Raw genomic sequence first — 24045 nt, 5'->3', positions numbered from 1 at the left:
CTGTCTGGCTGCACCAGCTTGCCTGTGTTCCTCTGTCTCCCTGCTCCCACCATCGTCCTGGAGTAGTTCAGCGTGCAGGGGGAGGACCCTCCCATGCCATGCCTTACCCTTTGCATCGAGTCATCCTGCTCTCCCACGTCCATCACCTGCTGCCACAGACACACTGTTCATCTCGTCACTGCCAGATATGCCATTCGCTGGCTCAGGCTCCCAACCCTCTGGCTGTATATCTGTTTGATACCTCCTCTTTCTCCCAGTCTATCATCCTCAGATGGCCTTCTCTCCTTTCGAACCAAGCTTAAACTATTCTCTCGCCCACACCCTCCATGCCTGGCACCCCTATTCTTCTGCTGCCCCCCAACCCCAGCCCAGTCCTCTGCACCACGTGCCATTCACCTTCTCTTTCTCCCACAGAGCGGCTGGGCCCGTGAGCCATGGCCGCTGAGCCTGCGCGTCCAGAGCCTGTGCTCCGCAACGGGAGAGGCCACAACAGTGAGAGGCCCGCGTACAGAAAAAAAAAAAAAAAAAAAAACAAAAAACATAACTTTATTCTATTGGAAAATAGTAGCAAAAGAAATAAGGAAAGTATTACATTTAAGCAACCAAAATTATAACACACTTAGAGATCTACATAATAAGAAGGAGACAGGACTTAAATGAAGTAAACGTATTGGAATATATAAAAATGACATCTGGATAATGGAAAATTATACTATGTTTTTGGAGCAGAAGAACTAAGTAAAAATTTCAGTTTCCTCAAATTATTAATATATACATTGAATTAGTTCCAATTAGAATATAAACAATGTATTTAATGGAATTTTATAAAATTATCTTCAAATTCATGTGAAGAATAAATGACTGAAAATAGCTAAGAAAATTGTGAAAAGAAGAAAAGTTAAAGGGTTTTGCCTCACCAGAACATATTATAGAGTCAAACAGAAACTGAAAAACAGGTCAGTAAAAAAAAAAAAAAAAAGAAAATCCACAATCAATAGCAGTATTTATGGAAAGTAAACATGGGAATCTCCTGGTAGTCCAGTGGTTAGGACTCCTCATTTTCACCGCTGAGGGCCAGGGATCAATCCCTGGTCAGGGAACTAAGATCCCACAAGCCATGCAGAGGGGGAAAAAAAAAAGTTAGCACATGATACACGTGGAAGTTCAATTTGGTAGGAAGAGAACAGACTATTTAATAAATGATGCTGGCACAACTGATTATCCATGTGGGAGGAAGTAAAAAGGGATTCTAATCTTATACATTATACAAAAAAAAAGAATTCCAGACAGATAAAAAAATAAAAGTAAAACAGTGAAAAAAATATTGCAAGAAAACTTTGGAGACTATATTATACACTGAAGATAGGGGAGACCTTCCTAACAAAGACTGAAAACCTGGAGACTCTAAAAAAGATGAAAGATTATTTTAACCATATAAATGTTTACAACTTTCGTACCATAAACAAAAGCCATAGAGAAATAAAGTATCTGGGAAAATATTAATTTGTATTTTTTTATAAAAGTAAGCAACTATGATGCAAAGAGTACATTAAAACGACCCCAAGATCATGTGTATATATGTGTCTGTATGTGTATCTGCAAAGATTATATTGGGGCTCCAAGAAGTTCTCTATGAATAGCACCCCTCTTTCTTGCTCAAGGTTCTGAAAAAGTTGAAAGTAAACAAAGTAAAAATGGGGACCAACCGCCTGCTGATGCAGGGGACACGGGTTCGTGCCCCGGTCCAGGAAGATCCCACATGCCGCGGAGCGGCTGGGCCCGTGAGCCATGGCCGCTGAGCCTGCGCGTCCAGAGCCTGTGCTCCCCAATCTCAAGGTGCTCACAACTGCCAAGAAGCACCTAAAACTCAGATACCAAAGGGCTGGGGCCCCAGACTCCTGAGCCTCCAGAGATAACTCTGCCCCATAGATGTGCTCTGGCTGGCAGGTCCTGAAATGACAAAGTAATCAGGGCTAATCTGGACTGGGGAGGGGCCAGGAGGAGTCCAAGGAGAGTCATAGCTGCCTGAGGGAGATCTGGGGAGGGCTGGGCTGGGTGAGACTTCTCAAAGCCTTTGTTGGCCTCCTCTGGGAAGCCTGGGAGACTAACTCCCTCTAGCAGGAACTGTAGAGCCTTAGCACCCCTTTCAGGGCCTTTGCAAGTAAAAAGGCTTACCAAGTCTGAATATCTGGACACTAGGTCTGTCACTCATATCTCCCCAGAGGCTGAAGGCCTTTAGGTGTCTCTGTTCAGAAGCTGTTGGACACAGACTTTTTCCAGGTACTCCTGAAGGGTCTAGGGAAATGGCAGGTGTTGACTATACGATACCTACTTGATCACAGATATGCACAGTCTGTAAAAGCTTCAACTTTGAAGTCACACAGAACTGGGTTTGAAGCTCAGCTCTGCTCCTCACTCACTGTGTGACCTTTGGGAAAGGTTCTTTACACCCTAATCCTCAATTTTCTCATCTGTAAAATAGGGAATAGTACTGTTGAGAAGATTAAATAAGATAACATATGTGAGGTACTAGATATGATCCTTCATAAATCAGTTCCTATCCTTCCTTTGATGCCACCAGGCTTCTTTTCCCACTCTTGGATCCTTTCTCTTATTCTTTAGCCCCTATCTTATCTCCTATCCAAGTGGAGCTGCCCAGCTGGTGACCTGAATATACGGGTCTGACATTTACAGAAAGACAGACAGTTAGGAGAAATGATGTTGAGAAACACCAGCATGTAAATCATTAAAACTATGGGGACAGATGATGGCTATCTATCCCCAGGAAGAGTATGGCAAGGGAGAAAAAGAGAGGGTCTGGGGTGGACACCAGCCTTAAAATCAGGTGGAGAAAGAACTCATGAAGGTATCAGAGATGGAACAGCTAGAAGAGTAGGAAGAAAATCAAGAGGTCATGGTGCCTTAGAGGAAAAACAGTTTGGAAAAGGGAATGAATAATGGTATCAAACAGTTCTGAGAGGTCAAGGAAGGTGAAGACTCAAAAGTGACCCTGGGGCTTCCCTGGTGGCGCAGTGGTTGAGAGTCTGCCTGCTGATGCAGGGGACGCGGGTTCGTGCCCTGGTCTGGGAGGATCCCGCATGCCGCAGAGTGGCTGGGCCCGTGAGCCGTGGTCGCTGGGCCTGCGAGTCCGGAGCCTGTGCTCTGCAACGGGAGAGGCCACAACAGTGAGAGGCCCGCGTACCACAAAAAAAAGAAAAAAAAAAGTGACCCTGACATGCGCATCAAGATATCTGGGTTTCCTGGGAGGTGCCACTCAGAATGATCCTAGATAGGAAGGGCAGGCAATGGAGCCTCTGTCCTGCTTATGGCTGTATCTGAGCTGACCTTTGCCCTTTGCTTTCTAGTTCCAACAGTGCAGGACCCAAACCTTGTCACTACACTCTCTCAGTCTGGCCTGTTACATTTTGAGTTCTATAAAGTCTCCTCAGATGGAAAGGGCTACAAACCATGAGTACAGCACACATAACACACCTGGGAAAGGCACCAGTCCTGGTGCATCTCTAATTTTCTCTTTGATCCTGAGCAAGCCATAGTTCCTCAATGGACCTCAGTTTTCCCATCAGTAACTTAGAGGATCAGAGGGGATTACCTTTAAGGGCTCCTTCCAACTCTCATATTCCATGATCCAATAAGCCACATGAAGAGACAGACTCTTGCTTAGCTTTTTCTGAGCAGGGACCATTTTCTGATGTAAAAAGCTTGCTCAGAAATCACAGGCTGTGTGTTAATTAGCTATGGGCAAGAAAGCATAAGCCCGCCTGAGTGACTCCCTCACTCTGCATCCAACTGCAGGACCTACAGTCATGTAGATTTCAAACACAATGAAGAAAGGATATCACACTGAATAGATGTTTGACTTCAGAGAAAGCCCTGCTCTTTAAGCCCTTCTTTGGTGCTTGTGTCCAATGAGGGACAGCATAAGATTGGTGACTAAGCCCAGCTTCAAATCCCTACTTATGAGTTGTGTTAACTCAGGCAAATTATCTAGTCTTTCTGTATATTGTTTTTCTCTACTGTTAAATAACAATAATAATATACCTATTTCGTAAGATTGACATGCTGATTAAATGAGTTAATATTTATAAAGCACGTAGAACAGCACCTGGCACGTAAGAAACATTACACATGACTGTTAAATTAAATAATAATAATAATACATACATGCATGCATATGCTGACTCACTCTGTGTCTCTGCTCTGTCCTCCAGGATGCCAGCTTCATCTTCCACACAGCCTGCAGGCAGCTCCAGGCACTCCTTCGTGCTAGCAAAATGGGTAAACAATTCTACCTTAAATCTTTATGATACAACATGTAGGGGAAGAGAAACACATCTTCTAGCAGCTGTTACAGAACTAAAAGAAAGCTTTTCTTCTAAAAAAAAAAAGTTTTCTTGTCATTTGCTATAATTGGGTAATATGGCCAATAAGGACCTACCCCTTCAATAGGGAATAGGTCAGTCCCACCCAAACCTATGGCTCAAGAGTAAGGCAGTGGAGAGGTCCCCAGAGGAAGATCAGAGTATGATTTGATTAAGGGATGGAAGATGTTTCCTACAAGTCTCTACTCGACAACAAGTACCATGCTATGCTCTGGGGATACAATTCTCAAAGTCACAATTCCTGCCCTCTAGGAGCTCACAGCTTAAAGGAGGAGACAGGCAGTTATAACACAGTACAAGGAAGGAAACACAAACATGAGAGTATAGAGAAGGGTCACCCTAGTCAGCCAGGCCAAGGGGCAAAGAGGCATAAAAGAGTGGAAGTGGGGGGTTGTCGAGGAGCTTCCTAAAAGAGGTGAATTTTGAAGGATAAGTAGAACTTCATCAAGTGAAGAAGGGGAGAACGAATTTCTAAGCACAGCAGGATCAAAGGCATAGTAAATGCAATTAGTTCAGAACGACTGGGGCATATATGGATGGGGAGAGGAAGCTGTCAGGGAAGAGCGGTGAGATGCGAGGATGGAGAGGCCAGCGGACCCCAAATCAGGTCAAATTTATGGTGAGATCTATGTGGCAGTGGCATGAACTCAATAGTTGAAAATCTCAAGCAAGAGGAGAGAATAAGTAAAAGATCAGGCAGAAGAAAAGGAACCAGGAAAGAGTCTGAAAATGTATTACCAGAGAAGTCAAAGGACTCAGATAAAACAGTAGGAAAAAACATGTTTAAAAGAAAAGCACAGAAAGTGGCAGTTGCTGAAAAGAGATTAGGCCAGATAAAGCCTGGGAAGACTTGTGATTAGTAATCGATGTTGACCTTAACCTCTGACAGAGCAGCTTCAGTGATGGTGGAAGGGCCAGCACTGCTTGGAATTTAGTGAATGGGAGTTAAAAGTTGAAGGGATGATAGTAGGCTACTCTTTCAAAAATGTTTATATTTTGCAATAAAATATGCACTCAGGAACTTCCCTTCAGAAATTTGTACTAAAGAAATAATCGGGAATATGTGAAAAGATTTATTTGCAAAGGTTGTACTATAATGTTAATTATAGCAAACAGTTGGAAATAACCCTATGATTGTGGTTTAAAATGGCTAAATTACAGGGCTTCCCTGGTGGCGCAGTGGTTGAGAGTCCGCCTGCCAATGCAGGGGACAGGTGTTCGAGCCCTGGTCCGGGAAGATCCCACATGCCGCGGAGCGGCTGGGCCCGTGAGCCACAACTACTGAGCCTGAGCGTCTGGAGCCTGTGCTCCGCAACAAGAGAGGCCGTGATAGTGAGAGGCCCGCGCACTGCGATGAAGAGTGGCCCCCACTTGCCACAACTAGAGAAGCCCTCGCACAGAAACGAAGACCCAACACAGCAAAAAAAATAAAAGTAATTAATTAATAAACTCCTACCCCCAACATCTTAAAAAAAAAAATGGCTAAATTACAATGCATCCATACAATGGAAATTTTAATGCAATAATTAAAAATCATGTAGAAGAATATTTACTGACAGAAGAAAAGTGTCAACTTACAAAATAGAATATCCAGAATGCTCTCGATGTTGAAATAAATTAATATTATAAGTGCATAGAAATAATATTGGAAGGATAGAAACCCAAATGTTAACACTGGTGATTACTTCCAGAACTGTGATTATGAGTGTTCAAAATATGTTCCATTATTTCTACTTCCCAATTTTTCTACTACTATGTTACTTTTATAATGAGGGAAAAAGTTAAGAACTTGCCAGTAATGAAAGGAGAAATAAATTAACTTCAAGGGAAATATGGTTAGGCTTCTATAGGTTGAGGAATATTTGAGCTTGTTCATGAGTGAAGGAAAAAGAAGAGGAGAGACTGAAGCTAGGAGAGAGGGAGTAAATGAAGGAGCCAGGTCCTGAAAGATAAGGGGGGGACTTGGGGATAAGAGCCCCAGGGAGATGAGGAGAAGATGAAGGAGGACCCAAAGGCAGTGGGAAAGAGAACTGATCACAGAGGCACAATCACCTGCCGCTCAGTGTATGGAGAGCAGGGAGAAGATTAAGGGGATGGAGGAGTGGAAGAGGTTTACTTATAACAGCTGCTGTGGGGAATTAGGAAATCAATTAGCAATAAGTGAAGGGATTGTAAAGAGGCTCCAAGGGAGGGCCAGCTGCCACTGAGGAGCAGGAATTGACCCCACTGTCAGTTAATTTATTAGCTACAGCTAAAGAGAAATCCAATGAATGTCCAAATAATATCCAGAAAATCTGACCCAGAATAAGTACACCCACTAAGGACTATACTAATATATTGGCTTATATAAGCCCTGCTTGCCTCTTCTAGTTTGGTCTCAGGCAGTCTCTTCACTGTAATCATTATTTTAAAAAATAAATAAAGGAAATGAGTAAAGGTAATAAAATGAAAAAGGGTTTAAGGAAATGGCACTTTATCACCCAAAATGATGAAGTGTTAAAAGATCACTAACACACTGGACCAAAACACATAGCCAGCTGTTTCCAAGACTGCTGGTGCTTGTTCACTTCCCAGATGAGTGACTGCAGAAGTTGTCCTAGTGTCTGATAATAAATAGTCTCTGCTTTGGCCTTACAGGTAGGTGATTACAAGATATCCCTGTCTCATAAATAAATGGTATCACATTTTCCTATCTGACAGTATAATCATTACTATTCACCTTGAAGGGGCAGTATCAGGAAATTCAAGATTGTTAGAAACCAAGCAGAATCCTCATATTATGTAGTTTGTGTTTACTGGAGTCACTTCCTGGACTGAAGGAAAGGAGCTACCATCCGTTAAGCATCTATTATGTACATAGTCTTTGCTAGGCCCCTTACATTTACTATTCTCATTTAATACAACAGTTCTGCAAGGTAGATATAATTTTCTTCATTTTATAGACAACAAAAGAAGCTCAGGGATGGTTAAAGTGGTGAAAATGATAGCACCTACTTCATAAGACTGTTTTGAGTATTAAGTGAGATAATACATGTAAAACATTTAACACACAGCAGTACTTAGTACTCTCCTCATAAACATTAACCACAATAATGACTATTAGCCATAATAATATTCCAGCATTTATGCCATTGTTTGGATTCTTCTTCTCATTATCCCCATTTCACAACAAATGAAACTGGCTTAACTGAGGTTCCAGCAAGGCTCTCTATAGTCAGTATTTGAACAATTGCTTTCACTAGGCTCTGCTGAACCACCATGATTCAGTACTAGATTTGAGTTCATCATGTCTTCATTTTGTTCACAGTTAAATAACTTTACAATCCCTTGAGCACATACCTGTGAGGGTGAGGAAACCTCAGAGAAGCAGTCTGGCCTCCAGCCAGAATAAGTCTGGCATCAGAAAAGCACTACTCATAAGGAAAGGAAAGTCTTTTCAACAAATGGTGCCCATAAAACTGGATATCCACATGCAAAAGATTGAAATTGGACTCCTACGTTACACCATACACAAAAATTAACTCAAAACGGATCAAAAACCTAACGGTGAGACCTGAAAAACTAAAAAACTCACAGAAGAAAACATACGGAAAAGTTTCATGACATTGGATTTTCTTGGATACGACACCAAAAGCATAGACAACAAAAGAAAAAAATAGATAAACTGGACTTCTTTAAAATTAAAAACTTTTGTGCAAAGCACACTATCAATAGAAAGAAAAGGCACATTACCGAATGGGAGAAAACATTTGCAAATCATATATCTGATAAGGGATTGATATTAAGAGTATACAAAAACTCCTACAATGCAACTACAAATATAACCCAATTAAAAAGTGGACAAAGGATGGGAATAGACATTTCTCCAAAGAACATATACTAATGGCCAACAGACACACAAAAAGATGTTCAATATCACTAGGGTAATGCAAATCAAAGCCACAGTGAGATTTCACTTCACACCCATTAGGATGGAGATTTTTTTTTTTAAGGTAAATAACAAGTGCTGGCAAGGATATGAAGAAATTTGGAAACTTGTGCTAGTGGGAATGTAAAATGGTGCAGCTGCTGTGAAAAACAGTGTAGTGGTCCATAAGAAATTAATCATAGAATTAGCATATGATCCAGCAATGCCATTTCTGGGTATATACCCAAAATAATTGAAATCAGGAATTCAAACAGATATTTTTACACCAATGTTCATAGTAACATTATTCACAACAGCCAAAAGGTGGAAATAACCCAAATGTCCCTTGATGGATGAATGAATAAACAAAATGTACATATATACAATGGGTTTTTGTTCAGCCTTAAAATAATGAAATTCTGATATATGCTACAACATGGATGAATCTTAAAAACATAGTGCTAAGTGAAATAAGCCAGAAACAAAAGGACAAATATTGCATGCTTTCACTTATATGAGGTAACTAGTTATATTCACAGAGACAGAAGGTAGACTAATGGTTGTCAGCATCTGGGGGAAAGAAGAATGGGGAGTTATTGTTTAATAGATATGGAGTTTCGGTTTGGGATGATGAAAAAGTTCTGGTGTTGGAAAGTCATGATGGATGTACAATAATGTGAATGTACTTAATACTACTGAATTGTACACTTAAAAATGGTTAAAATGGTATATTTTATGTTATATATATATATTTTATCGCAGTAAAAGTTCTATTTTAAAAAGTGCTGAACATACAAAAAAGATGGGAAAGTTACATTTAAAGGTTCATAGCAGTTACCTTTAGGGTTTGGGATTACAGGTTTTGTGTTTTTTTCTTTACACTTTTTTCTTATTTTCCACATAATGAACTTCTGAAATGAGAAAAAGGTGTTTATTATTTTAAACTGCTGTACCTCCACTGGGATAACAGTGAAGGTGATAAAATATTTCATCAAGCACCAATTTTTAAAATGTCAATAATGATTTTCTCCAGAGCAAACATGGAGTTTAACACTATGCATAAAATAGTTAAAAGTAGTCTGAATAGCAGAGAAGCAATTTTGATACTTTTTTTGCAGAGGCTGATTTGGAATTTTTTTTTCAGATGATTATTTACTGTGTCAGCAATAAACTTTAAACTACCAATATATACTGAAGATAAGATGCAGCTTCTTAGTCAATTCATCAAACATTAGTTGAACACTCAGGGTGTGTTGGACCTGAGCCATGGTGCTCAAAAAACCCTTGCCTTTTGAGCCTAAAATATAATGGGGTGATCTTGATTGACTGAAAGTTCTCTCACCCTTTCCTATCACTACTTCTACTGCTGGGGGTAACCATGGTTAATAATTTGGAGTATATGCTTCCAAACCTTTTTCAATGCACACCATATAAAAATATTCTTTTTACAAATATAGTTTTAAAAATTACTTTTTAAATTCCACACTTACTAACATCTTTCCTTGTTAGTACATGAAGAACTACCTTTTATTTTAAGTTACAAAGTATTTCAAAGTAAAGATACTTCATTATTTATTTAGTCATTTCCTCACTGATGTACATTTAAATTGCCTACAATTTTTTGCACAATTACAAAAATGATACAACAAAAACCCTTGAATATTTATCCTTGTAAGCGCCTGTAATTATTTCTGAAGCACGAATACCTAAAAGTGAAATTGCTGGATCATGTCATACACTTTTAATTTATGCTACTTTATTTATTTTTTTTACTTTGGTTTTGGTTTTTTTTTTTTGAGGTACGCAGGCCTCTCACTGTTGTAGCCTCTCCCGTTGCGGAGCACAGGCTCCGGACGCGCAGGCTCAGTGGCCATGGCTCACGGGCCCAGCCACTCCGCGGCATGTGGGATCCTCCCGGACTGGGGCATGAACCCACGTCCCCTGCATCGGCAGGCGGACTCTCAACCACTGCGCAACCAGGGAAGCCCTACTTAATTGTATTGTATAATCCACATGAGTCACCTTAAATCTTTCCTGGAACAATGTATAAACACATAGGGTGGGGATTTACTTTCAAAAGACACAAAACTGAAAATATTTGCAAACAAAACAACTGACAAAGGATTAATCTCCAAAATATACATGCAGCTCGATATCACAAAAACAACCAACCCAATCCAAAAATGGGCAGAAGACTTAAATAGACATTTCTCCAAAGAAGACATACAGATGGCCAACAAATACATGGAAAGATGCTCAAGATCACTAATCATTAGAGAAATGCAAATCAAAACCACAATGAGGGGCTTCCCTGGTGGCGCAGTGGTTGAGAGTCCGCCTGCCGATGCAGGGGACACGGGTTCGTGCCCCAGTCCGGGAAGATCCCACATGCCGCGTAGCAGCTGGGCCCAGGAGCCATGGCCGCTGAGCCTGCGTATCCGGAGCCTGTGCTCCGCAACGGGAGAGGCCACAACAGTGAGAGGCCCGCGTACCGCAAAAAAAAAACCACAGTGAGGTATCACCTCACACCAGTCAGAATGGCCATCATCAAAAAATCTAGAAACAATAAATGCTGGAGAGGGTGTGGAGAAAAGGGAACCCTCCTGCACTGTTGGTGGGAATGTAAATTGATACAGCCACTATGGAGAACAGTATGGAGGTTCCTTAAAAAACTAAAAATAGAACTACCATGTGACCCAGCAGTCCCACTACTGGGCATATACCCTGAGAAAACCATAACTCAAAAAGATAACATGTACCGCAATGTTCACTGCAACACTATTTACTATAGCCAGGACATGGAAGCAACCTAAATGTCCATCAACAGATGAATGGATAAAGAAGATGTGGCACATATATATAATGGAATATTACTCAGCTGTAAAAAGGAACGAAATTGAGTTATTTGTAGTGAGGTGGATGGACCTAGAATCTGTCATATAGAGTGAAGTAAGTCAGAAAGAGAAAAACAAATACATATGCTAACGCATATATATGGAATTTTAAAAAGCAGTACTGATGAACCTAGTGGCAGGGCAGGAATAAAGACACAGACATAGAGAATGGACTTGAGGGCACAGGTGGGGTGGGAGGAAGCTGGGATGAAGTGAGAGAGTAGCATTGATACATATACACTACCAAATGTAAAATGGATGGCTAATGAGAAGCAGCAGCATAGCACAGGGAGATCAGCTCGGTGCTTTGTGACTACCTAGAGGGGTGGGATAGGGAGGGTGGGAGGGAGGCAAGAGGGAGGAGATATGAGGATATATGTATACATATAACTGATTCACTTTGTTGTACAGCAGAAATTAACACTACATTGTAAAGCATTTATACTCCAATAAATATGTGGAAAAAAAAAGACACAAAACTGAAAGAGGGAACTTCGTGTCTTTTTAGGAAGCCCACAGAACTGGAAGTGGGTCAGGAATGTTTGGTGGAAGTAGGGTAGACTGAGGGATTTTATTCTTTGTGGTCCTCACTCTCCTTTTTACCTTTCTTCTTATTTAGACAATAGAAAACCATTTTGGACAACTGCCTATAGCTTATACCAACAAACAAAAAGAAGACATTCTAGGGGACTTCCCTGATGGCACAGTGGTTAAGACTCTGCGTTCCCAATGCAGGGGGCCCGGTTCGATCCCTGGCCAGGGAACTAGATCCCACATGCATGCTGCAACTAAGGAGCCTGCCTGCTGCAACTAAGACCTGGAACAACCAAATAAATAAATATTTTTTAAAAAAGAAGAAGAAGACATTCTAACTAATGAAGCTGCCCACCAACAGACTGGAGATCCCCAAGAAGCTTCCCATTACAGGAACTGTTCAACCTGAGGTGAAATGGTCTACAAGAGAGGCCAAGACACTGTGCTGTTTAAAAGCACAGACCCTGGAGTCAGGATGCCTGGATTTGAGTCCTGGTTCTGTTACTTAGCTGGGAGACATTGGGCAAGTTACTGAAACTTTTTATGCCCCAGTTTCTTCATCAGTAAAACAGGAATAATAACAGTACCTACCTGATAGAGTTGTTATACATCACTTGTTCTCTCCATGTTTAAAAATATCTTTCAAAAGAAACAAGGAGGAAATTCACTTTCGAAGATTATATACCTTGTGGCAGTTAAAAAAAAAAAATCCCCATAGAAGTTAAATCATCCAAGATGGGGTTGGGAGAGGGAAGATCTTGAGGATAAGACACTGATGAAGAATTCTGGCTCCCAATCCCTCAGAAGTGGGTGAATTCCAGAGCTGTTTGGGGAGCAGCATCATAATGAGGAAACTAGCAAAACACAGGAGTTGGAGAAACCATTATGAGAGAATATTCAAAGTACTTATAGGAAATTCTCTGGAGGGAAACAGGAAGTTAGGCATCTTATCTCATTATGGTGAGGTGGAAAGAAAACTGGATGGCAGCCAGAGGATGGGGTTTAGCACAATATCAAATTTTTAAATAAAGACAGAATTGGACCCTGCACTTGTGCAAACCTGCCTCACCCATCTCATCCTATTGGAACCCTGGTTCCAATAAAATTTTGTTTACAAAAGAAGGTGACAAGCCATAGCCATAGTTTGCACATTTGATTGTTTATCATATTGCATTAAAACATGATTTATCTTTATTTCTGACCTTTTTGATGCCGCCCCGCCACTCCCCCCCCCCCCCCCGCTTAAATTTTGTGCCCATGGGGAAATGCCTTACTTTCTGCACCCTAGTCCGGCCCCTGGGCAAGACAAGGAATGTCCCTGTCCTCAGGCCCAGAGCATGCTATACCTAAAATCTAAGGTTTCCTGACCTGGGGTGGACAGCTCCCCCAAGGCAGTATGTGGATAGGTTCTGGGGATCCACGAATCTCCTCAGATTATAGGCAAAATACTGTGTTCACATATCATTTCCTGGGGAAAAGATTTCGTTCCCATTTAATTGGTTTATTTGTTGTTAATAAGTTGGCAACACAAGGAAGGGCGAGGGTGTGCTCTCAGGCAGGCTCCTGCGCAGGGCGGGCTCAGGCAGGAGACGCTGCCCTGGGGCGGGAGCAGGGCAGGGCTGGGCCACCCTTTGCCACAGGGATGGAAGGAAAAGCCCGCCTCCCCAACTTCTGGGGGAACCCCCTGGGATGAACACAGCGACCACACAGCAAAGGGTCCTTACCTTTCACTGAGTCTCAAAAGGACCCCCAAAAGATTAGGAAGCCCAGCCACAGAATGAGGCAGGAAGTTTGCTTCTAATACACACCCACCCTACCCGCCCCTCCCCCCCATTTTCCTGTCTCCTCATTCCTCCTTTATTATTCTTCCTGCATAAAATGCCCCTCTTTAAGGAAAGGCTTCTCACTGAAGTGCAAATGACTTGACAAGGCACAAAGCCCAGTTTATTCATTTAGCTCAAATGCCTTGGGCCCATGTTAGGAGTCTCTTAAGGCAGCAATTTAAGTAATAGCAACAGGCTTTAGTAGGCATTTCCCCGGCCCTTCCACCTCAAATCTCGTCTGTTACCACGCGTCCTCAAAGACTTCCTAACCCTTCTCTGGTGTGTCTCGACACTTCCAAATGGCCACAACCAACACCCTTCGACAAGTCGTGGAGTGTAGGCAAAAAGCAACACCCCCTGAAAAAGAAACGATCTCTGAGAAGGAAGCAACTCAGCACACCTGCCACCCTTCCTCCCTGCGCTTCGCAGGCACAGGCCTTAGACGGGATCCGGCCTCAAGCACGCAGGACAGGAAGCGCGGGGCAAGGGCCGCGCGGGGGCTCACGGGAAAGGGCGGGGCCGCTACACCCTTAAGGCTGCGCGGGCCCTGATGGAAAGTTGATTGATGGCGACCCGCTTGAAGCTACCAATGTTACTGCAATCGAACTGGCAAATATTTACCTTGGAATCCGAGTGACTGAAAATATTTGGTTGGAGCCAGATGCGTCGCGTGTCTGTCACAGAAATATTAGCTAAAGGAGTGATTTAAGAAAATAAAATGGTGGGTGGGGTGCCTGCCTGACCGAGATGTTTACTTTCCTTTGGCTCCTACGAAGCAAGGGGAGCTTCTGACAATCCCGGAGGGAATGTGAACAGCTGGGAAGCAGGCCAGACTGGGGGGGGGCGGGGGCGCGGGGAGAGAGAGAGAGAAAGTTTTGGTTTGGGGCGGATAGTTTTACATGAATCAAAGATGTGGGAATTACATCTTCCTTAAAGGCTCTTAGTAATGCTCTCAAAACAACTGACCCTGGAGACATAAACTGTGAAGTGGTTTCGTTATATTTTCAGTTCTAGAGTTCATCTAAAACAAGGGCACGGTGCTACTATTTGGGAACCAACAGCTCCTATCAGAAATGCTGTTTTCTGAGCGGTTTGTCTGTCCTGAGGTGCGGGTGAGCCAGTTCATATAGCTTAACGTTGAAAAGATGCTTTCAACATGCCTGCCACCGTGGTCAACTACACTGGCCCATTGCCTAGCAATTCTCACAGCCAACACAGACCTGGGATGAGTTATCATTAGCTAGCTCCATTTTACAGATGAGAATCAGCTACAGAAACATTGTATGACTTGCCCAAGATCTCACGACTCACGAGTGGCGGAGCTGGAATTGAAACCCAGACAGCCTGACTCTGCTCTTTGCCTCCCCTTGAGAGCGTCAGTGATCGTGAGGTGCATCTCTGGCCTGTAATTCTACAGGTGAGGGGAATGAGATTCCTGCTGCTGACTGGGAGGCTTTGTGTGTCTGTGGCCAAAGGTAACCTCTTTTATTGATCTCTGTTGCTATCCTGTGTGGTGCTAGGAGATGCTGCTAGTGAGGAAAGTAAAATTTAAATGTAACTAAAATAAGCCTCTAGTAAAGAATTCCAAAAAAGGAGTCAATATTTGATTTATTTTTCAAATGTAAAGAGAATACAAGGTATATGGTGGTGTGGACTCAAGTGATAGTCTTCACCTCTCAAGGGAAGAAACAAATACTCAGAGGAGGCATATTGAGTACCTGACACCCATTACAGATTGGACCCACTTTCTCCAACCATCCTTAACATACTCTTAAACTAGAATCTGTGTCTAAAGACATGACTTTTTAAAAGAGGTTACATTCAATCAAATAGTTACTTTACATTCAATCAAACAACTGATTTTGGGGGGGATCAACTGATTGTTTTAAATTGAACTAAGCACTGTTTTTCTAGATCTAATTCTGTGTTAACAGAAACCCTGTGATATGAAATTAGAGTTACCAAAATATAATTTCCAGATTCCCAGTCTCTTAGCCTAGAAACCTTCAAATCATCTTAGCCCCTGTCTCGCCTTTGCTACTCACATCTTCCTCAAAACTTTCAGCGACTCCCCTCTGCGTTGAGATGACCACCAAGCTTTAGCCTACCATTCTAGGCACTCCTTGATCTGTCCCAGGCTAACTGGAAGCACAAATGTGGGAACCAAGAGAGCCTGAGGTTTAATTCCATCCCTACTACTGAATAACTGAGGAGACGTCCTTTCTCTGTGGGCTTTAGTGCCTTCATCTGTAAAATGAAGATGTTGGGATAATTGATTCACTGGCCCTCATTAGTGGAATACTCTTGGCATCTGCCCCTCTAGCCTTCTTTCCTGTGTCTCCTCTTCATGTACCACAAACCCGAGCCCTAGTACACCCAGGAGCCTGCACATTCCCATCTCTGCCTTATCTGGAATGTCCTTCCTCCCTCTTCTCCAGATAACCAAATCCTTTGCTTAAAGACTCAAATGTAATGCCATCTCTCTCATGAAGCTTTCTCGATTTCCTTGGTGGGAAGTCATTTTTTCGGTCTAGCAACTGCATAACCTAGTAGCTGACCCTCCTTTTGAGCACAGAGCCATATTTGGATCATCTGTATACCTTCAGGGTCCAGGTCATCTTTGTATCCTCTCCAATGCCAGGCAAAAAGAAGGCATTAAAAGCAGCAGGTAATAAATGGGAATTAAATGTTAGCTTGTGTTAACTACCAGAAATGAGTATATACCTATTAAGTGTATGCTATTTTTTTTTAATGTTGATAATAATAGATATGTATTGAATGAGTGAATGAATGAATAAATTGCAAACAAAAAAACCCTATGAAAATATGCCAAGTTTTCTTAGACTGGGTCTCTAGACATGAAGTAAAAGAACATATATTTTTCCTGGAAACATCCAGTAAACTGAGGCAATATTTGGGGTCAGAATTTCCAGTTGTGCATGTATAGACATGTTTAAAATTTAAAGAGCCATAGGAACCTTAAAATTTTGAATGGGTAGTCTACATCAGATTTTATAAATTTATTTTATTCTTTTTTTTGGCTGCATTGGGTCTTCGTTGCTGCACACAGGCTTTCTCTAGTTGCAGTGAGCGGGGGCTACTCTTCATTGCGATGCACAGGCTTCTCATTGCGATGGCTTCTCTTGTTCTAAAGCACAGGCTCTAGACGTGGGCTTCAGTAGTTATGGCACACAGGCTCAGTAATTGTGGCTCTCAGGCTTCACTGCTCTGTGGCATGTGGGATCTTCCCGGACCAGGGCTCGAACCCATGTCCCCTGCATTGGCAGGAGGATTCTTAACCACGGCGCCACCAGGGAAGCCCCTACATCAGATTTTAATCTCAGCACCTTGAAATTCTCCATTCTTTCTGTTGCAATAAATATCCTCATAAATTGAGTACTTTTTTAAAAAGTAAACTCTAAAATAGAAATAAATGACTTTATCAATTTAATCAAAAGTGATATATAAATAAATTTCAAACTCAGTGGTCAAATACTACAAGTATTGTAATATATAAAAGCCTACTGGTACAACATGTCCCGTTGAGAACAGAACCATTGCAAATGAGTGAAGGCAATAAGCTGCTGGCTGTTGCATGCTGTGGAATAAAATCTGCAACTATGGAAATAGAGTGCCTCTGTCTTGAGGAAAAAGCATTTGACCATGAATGCAACTCAGCACCAATCCTCATCTTGGCTAATGAGAGGGTACAACATCAAGACCCAGGGGTCCAGGGAATGAAATGTTTCTAACACTGCCTTTCTTTCCTTCCTTCTTTCCTTCCTTCCTCACTTCTTCTCTTGTTTTGATCCAAAAGGAATACAAAGTTATATAAAATTGAAACACTGTAAACACAACACATACAGCGAAATCTCCCAAATTCCATGCCACTTCACCCCATCCCCAAGTATCACTGTTAACATTTTGGCCCACATTCCTCCAATTTTTTCCCTACATATACTAAAATTATTATTGTTACCATTGATTTTTATCACAATAGAATCATACTTTATACACCACTCAGTGACTTGCTTTGCTACATGTCGAATTCCTAGCTTTACAATATATTGCCCACAACTCTGCTGATGGGTTTTTACTGATATTCCACAATTTTAAACAGTGCTCTGGTGAACATCCTTGTACACATACTATTTTGCTTATGACACTGCTTTCAGGCAGGGCAGATTCCATCTTCAAAAGCTGCAAAGGAGGAGCTTTAGTTCAGTAGATTTTTTAGTGATAAAGCAGTCAGTCAGTGGAGCAGTTTCAAGGCAGATTAGATAAAACGATTCTTGGGAACAGAAGGAATCACACCACACCTAAATAAAAGGGAACTTCCCAAGAGGCTCTCTGTCCTCCTCCCTCAGCATCCATCACACAGGCCCGGTTTATCTTTGGAAGCTGAGCCAGTTATCTTTGATACCTGAGTTTCCTTGGCAACACCTAGATCTGAAGGGCATCATCATATCACAGTGTATGTAAAATGCATAAAGGGTAGGCATTTGCATCTGTGAATTAGGAGGATAACAGGTAGGGGGATTCAAGAAGTTCAACAATCAAGGCTTTCAGACGACAGGGGTGCATTTGAAAAGTCTTTTGTAGTTAGGGGTAAGGAGAGTGGGTTTGTTTGATAGCTTCTTGCTGTCTGGCAGCCCAACCCCAGTGCTTTGGTGCAGAGCTCTGAGACTGCTGGCTCCTCTGAGAGCCTCTGGAATCCCTTCCATCCTGGCCGGGAAGGGTAACTTTGACAAGTCTCTTCTGAGTGGGGGCTTTCCTTTGTCCCTGGTCAGTGGCCTCCAAGCTTGTCAGGTTCTGGTATGGGATAAAAAGACCTACTGCTTCCTACTCTGTGGGGACCGAACTTCTTGTGTCTGTTATGAGTGTTCTGAAATGGCCACTCACCCAAATAAACTATTTCTGAACACCCTCCCCGCCCTTTTGTTTGTTTGTTTGTTTTTGGTCTGAGTCAGGAGATTTCCTCGTTCTTTAGGTTAATGAGGATTTAAAAATACAGAACCATCCAATTTGAACTTGCCTTCCAACCCCTCCGACTGCCTTATTTTATAGATGAGGAAATGACTGGCCTAAGGTTATAAACCTTGAGAATCATAGAGCTTTTAAATCCCTACAGATTACTGTCTTTTAATTAGTATTATTGACTTGTTAACATCAAGGAACTATGAGAACTAGTAGAACATGCTTGTTAAAGGGTCCTTGTCTTGAATGCCACAGAGAGGTTTATCAACACAGAAATAACAGTTATAATAATAACAAATTATTATATTATATAATAAGTATATCTTATTCTTTAATAAAAGAATAATTATTATTATTAAAATGATAACATCAGGCACCATTCTAAATGCTCTAGATCCTGTTACTATCTGTTCCTTTTTTTTCTCTTTCTTACTTTGCCTCCTCTTGAACTGATTTTTTTTTTCTTCTTCCATTTCCCTCTAATTGTTTGGAAAGCATATGCACTGTTTATTATTTCAGTGATTACGCTAGCTGGTTTAGCATGCTGACAAAGTCTGAAGTAACTGTCTTTACCTCTAAATAATCAAGGACTTTGGACAATTTTAATTCTACTACAAGCCCAGTATTTTTGTTTTTGCTTTGTTTTGTTTTGTTTTTTGGCTGTGCCATGTGGCATGCCAGATCTTAGTTCTGCGACCAGGGATCGAACCTGTGCCCCTTCATTGGGAGCTTGGAGTCTTAACCGCTGGACCACCAGGAAAGTCCCCCAGTATTTTTATTCTATTTCCCCTCCAAAAATTAGACACTGTTATAGTATGTTTTTCCATAGTCCATATTTGCTGAGATATGACCTCATATTTACCAATATGTTTATTCAGTGGTCCTTTTTGCACCTCAGGCTTTTCATTTTTTATTCTGCTAAAGTACATCCTTTAGGATCTCTTTTAGTGAGGGTCTTTGTGTGATACATTCTCTCAGGTTATTGGGAGCAGGGAGGGCTGTTTTTATTTCTTTTCTCTGTTTTGATTTCCTAGAAATATTCTTTGTATAATACCTTTTCTTGAAATAAAGCTTCACTGGACATGGACTTCTAGGTTGATAGCTATCTTCTCTCAGCACAATGAAGAAATTCTTACAATGTATTCTCTTCCGTAGTTGCTCTTACAAAGTGAATTATGAGTGTAATTGCTCATTTTTTAAAATTAATTAATTTATTATGTATTATGGCTGTGCTGGCTCTTCGTTGCAGTGTGCGGACTCCTTGGTGCGGTGCGCAGGCTTCTCTAGTTGCGGCACACAGGCTTCTCTAGTTGCGGTGCGCGGGCTCTAGAGCACAAAGGCTCAGTAGTTGCAGCACGCCTGCTTAGTTGCGGTATGTGGGATATTACGTCCCCAACCAGGGATCGAACCTGGGCCCCCTGCATTGAGAGCGTGGTGTCTTAACCACTGGACCACAAGGGAAGTCCCTCATTGCTCATTTTATAGGTGATTTTTTTTTTTCTCTCTGGCTACTTTAAGATCTCTCTCTCTCTTTCTCTCTTTCAACTTTTTTGTATTCTGCTGTTTCACTATGATTTCACTATGATGTGTCTAGGGGAGACTTTTTTTTAATACATGCTCACTGAAATTCACTGGGTTTCCTGGATCTAAGAAATACCAGCTCTTTTGCATTCTTATTATATTTTCCTGGAACTCTTGTTTGTTGGACCTTTACACTAGCCTTAGTCTCTTTATAATATGTTCCTCTTTTTATCTCAATCTAATACATGTGGATAATATCCTCAGATCCAGTTTTCTAATTCTTTCTTCAGCTATGTCTGACCTCTTTTAAATGCATTGAGGGGTTTTGGTACAGCTTTATTGAGGCATAATCAACATACAATAAACTGTACATATTCAAAGTGTACACTTTGTTAAATTTGGACATATGCATATACTCATGAAATCATCACCATGGCCAGTATAATAAATAAATCCTTCACCCCTAAAAGTTTCCTTATGCCACTCTGTAATTCTCTTCTCTAGTTCTTCCCTACCACTACCCCTTGTCAAACAATCATTGATTTGCTTTCTATCTTATAGATTAATTTGCATTTTCTAGAATTTTACACATATGGATTTATACAACATGACTTTTTTTTTTTGATGGTGGTGGTGATTTTCATTTTATTATTTTTTACAATAAGGGTGTAATCTTTATAACTCCACACACACAAAATAAAACAAGAAGTGCTTATGAAAGAGTCCCTGCTCCCACCCCCCATCTCAAAACATCCTGAACATAGCTATTCAATAGAACAGAAAAATCAAGACATGTTTGATTTCAAAATTTCAATAAAAAAGCAAAGCATGTAACGCAACAGCTGTTCAACTTCCCACTCTAAAATAGGCACCATTAGACAAACAAAACTCCCAGTATTTTAAATTTCTCCAGCACACATTCCAGTATAAATGTTCTGAACTGTAATCAGCTAGTAATTAATAATGGGAATAGAACCTTAGAACAGAAGTTATATTGCTTCCCTGCACCCCTTTCTCTTACAATTAGAGGGTAGAGGTATCAGGAGATACAGAGTCAAAGGAAGAAGGATTAAAAAGAAATTCCCAAAGTTGCTGTTTTTTTGGACGAGAAAGGAAGACAGCATTTTACAAATGTTCAAAAAAATCCCAAAGCAAGTAACACAATTCATTCACTATCACTCCTACTAGAAAGAATAAAGACATCAGCATCTTATTATATAAAACTGTACTTTCAGAAGTGTATTACAAGTTCACCAGAAACTATGGATGTAGTTTTAGGCTTCATCAAAGAAAACAAGTTCAGATCAAGTTAGATGCTATACACCTAGCCTAGCTGGATAGGTGTCTGGAACTGCTCACTGTGTCACCCTGAACAGCTGTAAACTAAACAATAGTATGTAACTCCAGAGGAAGCTTAAGGATTGAGGATATGTACACAGCTAATTATATCTCCCCTGCTCCACGCTCTTCAGAGCTCCTCCTGTCTTCTGATCTGCCATTAGCGCTCTCATAGGACCGCTTCTTACCTTTTCGATCTCTGTCACGAGGTGATCTGTCTCTTGAATTCCTGTCTCTGTCACGTGATGCTAAGTCTTGTTCTCTGAATCTCTCTTTTGAGGATCTCCTCCTGGATCGCTCTCTGCTCCTGTCTCTAGAACTGTGCCCACTTCTCTGGTGGCTGCAACTGCGACTATGGCTGCTGGAGCGGGACCTGTGGCGATGGCGTTTCTCCCGGGATTTGGATCGAGTTCTCCTTTTCCATTCCCGTGACATGGAGCAAGACCTATGTCTGCGATACTCTCTGGACCTGGATCTTTTAGGATTCTTGCTATGTGATCGAGACCTCCTCAGCTTCTCCCTTTCTTCTCTCTCCCTTTCTTCTCTTCTTCTCAGGCGTTCCTGGTTTCTTTTCTCCTGCTTCTTAGCTACAACTCTCTTTAATTCTTCAAGTTTCTCTCTTATTTCAATAAAACCCAGGTGCAGTTTACCCCCAAAATGATCAGCCAGTCGTCTGTCATTATCATGAAGACCTAAATAGGCAGAGCAAACTTCACAGACTCGAAGTTTCTGCTGCTGGAAACTGGAAGCTTCCAGCTTCCAGAAACTGGCATAGAATTCCGATAAACTTCCTCTGTTTCTCTTTTCTTTGCCCGTGCTTTCTCTACTTCATCCATTACTTTCTGGGATTCCTCCACATTCCCTTCAGCTCCTAGCTGTTCCACCTTAGCCAACAATTTACCGATTTCATTTAACTCATGAACACGTTCTGCCTTTGCTGCAACTTCAGCACTAATCTCTTCCTGAGTTTCTGCTAATCTTTTCTTAGCCACTTCTGTTCTTCGATCACAATCTGCAATGAATGACTGCAGATGATCCATAGCATCGAGTTCAAAGAAAAAATCTTGTTCTTTGGATGCAATTTCATAATCTGCTCTTAAAGCCAGGTCATGGACTTTCAGACATTCTCCAAGATCTATTCTAGTTCCAGACAGGACATCATGGAGGCAACAATTCAGAAGGTGACTCTTGCATACTCTGTCATCACTGAATTTGATTCGTTGATGAGTAGTATCTCGCGGTACCCTGCTTCCATTTATGCAGTATGCTAGGCATTGGCACGATTTTCAGTGGCACACAGGCGGTTGCCACCACCAGGGCCTTCTGGCCCAACACAGCAGTGAAAATCCAGTCATTTCAGCTAAATAATATCGTGGACTTGTAAACATGGGTTCATTGGTAAATCCTCTTAGTCGTCCCGGGAGGTGCCCATCAACTGGTCCAGCATCGCGCGCATCTGGGCCTGTGCAGACATGGCGGCGGCATAGCGGGCGGACGGACGGGGGTGGGGCGCAGACCGGGCCCTCTCGGGCGGGGGAGACAAGGGGAAGGGGTCGGGGAAGGTGAGACGCTGTCTCGGTTGCCGCCGCTGCCTCGAGGCGTGCGGAAAAGGGAGCTGGAGGGGTTGCAGGAGAGTCCGGGCTGCGGTCCTCACGACGACGCGTACGTGGAAGGCAGCAGCCCCTGAAAGCGACCCTCGTTCCCTCACTCTCCTTTGGGTTCCTGGGACAGAAGCAATACTGGCTAACCAAGCTCTCGTCTCCAACACCGCCACCCGCCAGAAGACGTCAGCCCCCCCTTCAAGCTCTGACGCCGCTCGCCGCCACCGTCGCCGTCAACATGACTTCTTTTTTGGGGTCTGATTTCTTTCACTCAACAAAATTATTCTGAATTTGTCCATGTTGTTAGGTCTGTCAATTGTTATTGTTGTTTTTATTTCTGAGTAGTACTCCATTGTACAGCTATAACACTATTTATTTTGTCACTTGTTGGATATTTCCAGTTCTTGGCTACTACAAATAAAGTTGTTATGAACATTCATGTACATCTTGTTATGGACATGTGCTTTCATTTCTTAGGTAAATATTTAGGAATGGAATAGCTGAATTATATCATATGCATATGTTTAACTTTTTTTAAGACACCGCCAAAGGGTATTCCAAAGTGGTTTGTACCATTTTACATTCCCACCAGCAATCAATGAGAGTTCCAGTTCTCCACATCCTTGTGGTATTATGAGGCTTTTTGCTTGTAGCTATTCTAGTAGATATGTAATTGTATCACACTTTTGATTTGAAGTGGTTTTAATTTGAATTATCTAATGATTAATGATGCTGAGCATCTTTTCATGTGCTTATTTGCCATCCATACATCTTCTTTGGTGAAATGTCTGTTTAAATGTTTTGCCTACTTTTAAATTGGTTTGTTCTGTTATTATTGAATTATAATAATTCTTTACATATTTTAGATATAAGAATTGTGTCATAGATATATTTTGCAAATATCTTTTCCCAGTCTGTAGTTTGCCTTTTAATTTTTTAATGGTGTCCTTCAAAGAGAAAAAGTTTTAAATTTTGATGAAATATGTTATTGATGTTTTCTATTATAGTTATGACTTTTGTGTCATATTTTAAAAAGATCTTTGACAAAAC

At 41.5% G+C, this 24045-nt stretch overlaps 1 protein-coding gene and 1 long non-coding RNA gene across 2 annotated transcripts in view; both read right to left on the bottom strand.

Moving 5' to 3' along the window:
- LOC125965324 (uncharacterized) overlaps positions 1 to 14004 on the bottom strand; it is a 63571-nt gene extending 49567 nt beyond the window's left edge. Inside the window, exons 1-4 of the long non-coding RNA XR_007479073.1 lie at positions 13460 to 14004; positions 12327 to 12589; positions 9146 to 9218; positions 4183 to 4284 (exon numbers count right to left, since the gene is read on the bottom strand). This is a non-coding gene — a long non-coding RNA (uncharacterized LOC125965324). The remainder of the gene's footprint in view (positions 1 to 4182; positions 4285 to 9145; positions 9219 to 12326; positions 12590 to 13459) is intronic.
- A 6672-nt stretch (positions 14005 to 20676) lies between these two features.
- On the bottom strand, positions 20677 to 22868 carry LOC101290255 (putative RNA-binding protein Luc7-like 2). Its single transcript, XM_012533399.3, is given in 4 exon segments — positions 20677 to 21517; positions 21520 to 22159; positions 22162 to 22631; positions 22808 to 22868. Coding segments are annotated over 4 exon segments (1218 nt in total). The 3' UTR covers positions 20677 to 21470.
- Positions 22869 to 24045: the final 1177 nt, after the last annotated feature.

This window comes from Orcinus orca, chromosome 1 (genome assembly GCF_937001465.1).
Source record: "Orcinus orca chromosome 1, mOrcOrc1.1, whole genome shotgun sequence".
In the NCBI taxonomy this organism is placed as follows: domain Eukaryota; kingdom Metazoa; phylum Chordata; class Mammalia; order Artiodactyla; family Delphinidae; genus Orcinus; species Orcinus orca.
The sequence above is the reverse complement of the archived record's forward strand: the minus strand, read 5'-3'. Positions and strand labels throughout refer to the sequence as shown.